The sequence below is a fragment of the Eretmochelys imbricata genome, chromosome 6 (assembly GCF_965152235.1).
Source record: "Eretmochelys imbricata isolate rEreImb1 chromosome 6, rEreImb1.hap1, whole genome shotgun sequence".
NCBI lineage: Eukaryota > Metazoa > Chordata > Testudines > Cheloniidae > Eretmochelys > Eretmochelys imbricata.
The window spans coordinates 92,046,700-92,053,241 of record NC_135577.1 but is presented as its reverse complement, the minus strand read 5'-3'; the positions used below and the strand labels follow the sequence as shown (position 1 = coordinate 92,053,241).

Genomic DNA, 6,542 nt, shown 5'->3' with positions numbered 1-6,542 from the left:
ATGGCTCATGAAGCCGTACACAGGCAGCCTGGACAGTAGTCAGGAGCTGTTCAGCTACAGGCTGAGCAAGTGCAGAATGGTGGTAGAATGTGCAATTGGATGTTTAAAGGCGCGCTGGCGCAGTTTACTGACTCGCTTAGACCTCAGCGAAACCAATATTCCCACTGTTATTACTGCTTGCTGTGTGCTCCACAATCTCTGTGAGAGTAAGGGGGAGACGTTTATGGCAGGGTGGGGGCAAAATCGCGTGGCTGCTGGTACGCGCAGCCAGACACCAGGGCGGTTAGAAGAGCACAGGAGGGCGCGGTACGCATCAGAGAAGCTTTGAAAACCAGTTTCATGACTGGCCAGGCTACGGTGTGAAAGTTCTGTTTGTTTCTCCTTGATGAAACCCCCCACCCCTTGGTTCACTCTACTTCCCTGTAAGCTAACCACCCTCCCCTTCTCCCTTCGATCACCGCTTGCAGAGGCAATAAAGTCATTGTTGCTTCACATTCATGCATTCTTTATTCATTCATCACACAAATAGGGGGATGACTACCAAAGTAGCCCAGGAGGGGTGGTGGAGAAGGGAAGGAAAATGCCACACAGCACTTTAAAAGTTTACAACTTTAAAATTTATTGAATGCCAGCCTTCTGTTTTTTGGGCAATCCTCTGTGGTGGAGTGGCTGGTTGGCCGGAGGCCCCCCCCCCACCACAATCTTGACCGTCTGGGTGTGGAGGCTATGGAACTTGGGGAGGAGGGTGGTTGGTTACACAGGGGCTGTAGTGGCAGTCTGTGCTCCAGCTGCCTTTGCTGCAGCTCAACCATACACTGGAGCATACTGGTTTGATCCTCCAGCAGCCTCAGCATTGAATCTTGCCTCCTCTCATCACGCTGCCGCCACCTTTCAGCTTCAGCCCTCTCTTCAGCCCACCACTTACTCTCTTCATCCCGCCACTTACTCTCTTCAGCTTGCCACCTCTCCTCCCGGTCATTTTGTGCTTTCCTGCACTCTGACATTATTTGCCTCCACGCATTCATCTGTGCTCTGTCAGTGTGGGAGGACAGCATGAGCTCAGAGAACATTTCATCACGAGTGCGTTTTTTTTTCTTTCTAATCTTCACTAGCCTCTGGGAAGGAGAAGATCCTGTGATCATTGCAACACATGTAGCTGGTGGAGAAAAAAAAAGGGACAGCGGTATTTAAAAAGACACATTTTATAAAACAGTGGCTACACTCTTTCAAGGTAAACCTTGCTGTTAACATTACATACATAGCACATGTGCTTTCGTTACAAGGTCACATTTTGCCTCCCCCCACCGCATGGCTACCCCCTCAACCTTCCCCCCTCCCTGTGGCTAACAGCGGGGAAAATTTCTGTTCAGCCACAGACAAACAGCCCAGCAGGAACGGGCACCTCTGAGTGTCCCCTGAAGAAAAGCACCCTATTTCAACCAGGTGACCATGAATGATATCTCACTCTCCTGAGGATAACACAGAGAGATAAAGAACGGATGTTGTTTGAACGCTAGCAAACATACACTGCAATGCTTTGTTGTACAATGATTCCCGAGTACGTGTTACTGGCCTGGAGTGGTAAAGTGTCCTACCATGGAGGACGCAATAAGGCTGCCCTCCCCAGAAACCTTTTGCAAAGGCTTTGGGAGTACATCCAGGAGAGCCGCAAATGCCAGGGCAAATTAATCCTTTCACATGCTTGCTTTTAAACCATGTATAGTATTTTAAAAGGTACACTCACCAGAGGTCCCTTCTCCGCCTGGCGGGTCCAGGAGGCAGCCTTGGGTGGGGTCGGGGGGTACTGGCTCCAGGTCCAGGGTGAGAAACAGTTCCTGGCTGTCGGGAAAACCGGTTTCTCCGCTTGCTTGCTGTGAGCTATCTACAACCTCATCATCATCTTCTTTTTCGTCCCCAAAACCTGCTTCCGTGTTGCCTCCATCTCCATTGAAGGAGTCAAACAACACAGCTGGGGTAGTGGTGGCTGAACCCCCTAAAATGGCATGCAGCTCATCATAGAAGCGGCATGTTTGGGGCTCTGACCCGGAGCGGCTGTTCGCCTCTCTGGTTTTCTGATAGGCTTGCCTCAGCTCCTTAAGTTTCATGTGGCACTGCTTCGGGTCCCTGTTATGGCCTCTGTCCTTCATGCCCTGGGAGATTTTGACAAAGGTTTTGGCATTTCGAAAACTGGAACGGAGTTCTGATAGCACGGATTCCTCTCCCCATACAGCAATCAGATCATGTACCTCCCGTTCAGTCCATGCTGGAGCTCTTTTGCGATTCTGGGACTCCATCACGGTCACCTCTGCTGATGAGCTCTGCATGGTCACCTCTGCTGATGAGCTCTGCATGGTCATCTGCAGCTTGCCACGCTGGCCAAACAGGAAATGAGATTCAAATGTTCGCGGTTCTTTTCCTGTCTACCTGGCCAGTGCATCTGAGTTGAGAATGCTGTCCAGAGCAGTCACAATGGAGCACTCTGGGATAGCTCCTGGAGGCCAATACCGTCGAATTGTGTCCACAGTACCCCAAATTCGACCCAGCAAGGCCGATTTAAGCGCTAATCCACTTGTCAGGGGTGGAGTAAGGAAATCGATTTTAAGAGCCCTTTAAGTCGAAATGAAGGGCTTCATCTTGTGGACGGGTGCAGGTTTACATCAATTTAACGCTGCTAAATTCAACCTAAAGTCCTAGTGTAGACCAGGGCTTAGTTAGGGTGGTTAAAGATGATTTGGCACAACAGGGTTTAAAGTCAAAAGCAGAGTTAACAGACTACCTTTAGAGACTGGAGCTGGGACTTGGTCCTGGGGGAGTGGAGAGAAAGAAAGGAAGAGAGGAAAAAAATGTTTCAAAGTGCAAAATGGTAGGGTTTGCAGGAGCAGGTAACAACCCCCACTCTTCTCCCAAAGCCAGAATAAGAACCTGGGGATAAGGGTTCCCAACTGTTTCAACCCAGGGAGCCTACTCTTGGCTCAGAGCTAACTGTTCTTTTCTTCTTTTCCTTCTTCTTTTTCTCGGTTTACTTAATTTGCTGCTGGTAGCCTATACTTTAAACTGACCTGACCGGCTTAATTGGTTTCTTTCCACCTCTTCCCCCTCCTCTCCCCCTGCCTTTCCACACTTTTGTTTTTCTGAAGTTTTAATGGGGGGTACTTTGGATACTTACATGAAATGTTTTTGGTTATTTTGGACAAAGTATGACAGAGGTCTGCTATATTCCACTGGAATTTTTGGAGTAAAAGATCCATGGGCATCCATGGAGACAAATGTTTTACTGCTTTTTTGAACAGTCTCAAGGTAAAGACAGCACAGGTTAAGGCAGCTGTGTGGCAATAATTGTACTTGGTGGCTAAGTTGTTACAGACAAATTGCTCCACCTTAAAGAACTAAATGTAGGAGTAAGTGATTTAAAGAAGTGAGTGAAAAGTTAAAAGTAGCTTTTGCAAAAATTAATACAGGGTTTGAAGGAAAGTAAACATTTGGGAGTTGTGGAAATGGTAAAAGGTAACTGTTGTGAAGATGTTAAAACAGTAACAGATGTGGTGTTACAAGAAGGAAGTTTTTGTTTAATGATAAAACCCAGTTATGTAAATGTAACTGTATGTGCAAGTCTGTGCAGTCACATTGGATGGAAGCTTGGTAATTAAATTATCCAAGGGGGTCAGGTAGAGTGGCTACTACCACCACAATGCTTCTGTCCCCAGAAGCCTTTACAACTATTCTGAGGGAAAATGGGCCCTTTTCCCACAGAAATGGTCTATAAGGGACTGCTGCAGGCAGCAGGCGGAGAGAGAATCTGATCAAAATTATTTGACTATAGTGATTTTAATTACATTCCTTTTGGGTAATGTAAGGGGTTTCTATTGAAACTTAACTTGGCTGCCTCTGGTTGTGTCTAGTTGTACAAGATGGGAGTGTGATCAGGATACAGTTGTGTAAAAAAGAATAATCACAGTACAAGGGATGTTAGGAAAAAGAGAATTTTGTGTGTGCACAGGTAAAAGGAAAAGGGGAGGAATGATGGGAACACTGAGACTTGGGGTGGCTCTTGGGGATCAGATTGTCGCTTTAGTGGGTGTGCATGAAAACTCTGTGGGCATGGGGGAGGCAGTTACACCTTGTGTAAAATTAATATGGCTAATATAATGTTATGGAGGTTAAACTATAGAAGGAATGTGCATTCTCCCAGGATGTGTGCAGTGTATATTAGAGAAGGGGTAAAAGAAATGCAAACAAAACATGGTACTTAATTAAAATCCTATTAGGGCTCCAAAAGGAGCCACAATAGGTTGTGCTTTCTCTTTCAGATCTCTGTGTGTTTTGGAGCAGGAGATGAAAGTGGAAAGTAATCAGAACTCTAGTGGAAGTGGAATGTTTCCCTTTTAAAACAGTCTCTGAGCTGCTAATAGCTTTGGATCCAAAAGCAAGCCAGAAAGCCTCTGTGTAAATGCAAATTACCTAGCTGATGGGCACAAAGGAGCTGCAAATAATGAATACATCTGGTCAGCAACCAAGCTACTAGAAACTACTCAGATTATGGCCCTCCAGGAAAGGGAGGTGAAAAAACAAGTCAAGCTTGAAAGTAAGGGGAACAGGTTAACCCTGAGGGGTGTGTGTGTGTGTGTACAGTGCTAAAATCTGAAGCTGTGTCTCAGCTATTACCTGAGAATAAACTTAAAGCTTGGTACAGCAGAGAAACTATTGCAAACCTGGTCTGTTATACAAGAGGGGAAACTGAGGTACACCACCTCATGAATTTAATAAATGACCAGTGAGTGGGGTAATTCACTAGCCTGACTATAGAACAAAATAAGGACAGCCTGGAGGTAATTCTTCTGTTTTTTTCTGCAATTAGCGAGGAAATTTGTAAAAGGAAGTGGTATTATTAGTAAGCAATAATTTGTCCCCACTAGGGGGTGGTGGAAATTTTCTTTTGTTTTTCAAACACTCTACAAGCAAGCTGGTGCCAGCGGAAAAATAATCCAGAATACCATGGATCTATGTGTTGTGGTGTTTGTCTTGTCTTGTTGCTAGCATTGTTGTGTTTCAATAAACAAAAAACCTCATGACATGGGTGGGGGATGGCTTCAAAAGGCTGACCTTTGGGGGAAATGTGTATGGGAATGCAAAATGCTCAACTAGGAGGCCAGCACCTGTGTAATAGCTACCATGTTACCTGGAAATGGAATGGCAACTAAGGTGGTCCCCACAAGCCCTATGGAAATAATGAGAAGGGGAGGAGCTTACTGGGAATCAATGGAGGTGTATGCGAAATGGTGTAAATCAAGAGAAGATGGTTGGATGTGCTCCTCTCCTATGACTATGGGGAAGCAGGATCAATGGCCTTATGGAAAGGGGTGGACAATTGAGTGTACTGTGTATGAGGTGTTTTGCTGGGAATGTACGTATTACTAGGGGCACAATTACACCAGCCCATAACCAAACTACACACATCTACACGCTGCTATCTGAACTTTGGTGCACAAATGGATCTGTAAATCTTATTGCTGTAAATAATCAAACCAGGGCATACTGCCTGATTCCATACCAAGTAGTTAAGCTGGTTTGAACAATAACCCATTTCTCTGTAAACATTCAATGGACTTATGATATAGACAAAAGCAAGCAAAACCTGCAGGGGCAGCTTGTTGCAACTGCCAGCAACTGGCCACATAAGATTGTGACCCTGTCGAAGGAGGAGAGGCAGTGTTTTGGTGGTAGCTCGAATATTGGACCACACTGTAGTGGTCAGGACTTGGTGTTGCTGTGGATTTTGTATTGTTAACTGTACTTGTGTTACGTTGCATATGGAGATAACCTATAAGTAATGTAGTAAGTTCTCCACACCCTACAGTGTACTAGACAAGCCGGACCCAACCTTCTCAGGCCCATTGTAATGGGAAGTCTGGAACACTAATTGGAATAGGTTTGGTATGCCCATACGAGAGAAGGTGCAGGGCACGGTACTACACAAGGGGCAGTGGGACAGATGGAGCAATGACGCATTCCGTCTTGATGCCTGGCTATATCAGGAAGTGTGTCGCCATATGTCCTATGCTTTTCCAGGGATACCTGGGCAGGAGAATCCCAAAAGAAAAAGAAAATAAAAGGGTGGAGTGTTAGGCTGTAGATATGCAGGCCTGTCTATAAAGGCCTATACTCTAAGAATTTAGGTGTATTCTTATCACTTAGCTAGTTATAAAGGTATAAAAGAAAGAATCAAAATCACTGTCTGCCGGTGTAAGGGCCTTCTCTTGCTGCAACAGTCTGAGGCCCTGTTCTTAGGCTAAAGCCTTTGGCTAAGCAGCAGAGGCAGCCATAAGCTGGGAAGCGAACGGTCACATCCTCACATTCCAAACTAGTCACATTGAAAGAAGGTGCTACTGGGCTGTTAGGAATACAATCCTGTCCTAATAATGCCTATCACCTCCAGAGAAAGGGAAGTGCCTAGAAGATGTAAAAGGAAACTTAGTTTGATAGCATCCTGTCTGGCAAGAACTCACTTATCAATAGATGGGATGTGAAATCCTCATTTCTGTGTT

The 6,542-nt window shown here is 45.6% G+C and overlaps 1 protein-coding gene across 1 annotated transcript; it reads right to left on the bottom strand.

Annotated features, from left to right (window-relative positions):
- Nucleotides 1–607: 607 nt before the first annotated feature.
- Nucleotides 608–3,081, bottom strand: LOC144266043 (uncharacterized). The gene is made up of 2 exons (XM_077819182.1): nt 1,745–3,081; nt 608–1,156 (listed from the first exon to the last, which is right to left on the bottom strand). Exons 1-2 carry the CDS (start codon nt 2,355–2,357, stop codon nt 612–614), a joined length of 1,158 nt encoding a protein of 385 aa, XP_077675308.1. The 5' UTR covers nt 2,358–3,081; the 3' UTR covers nt 608–611.
- Between the last annotated feature and the right edge of the window lie 3,461 nt (nt 3,082–6,542).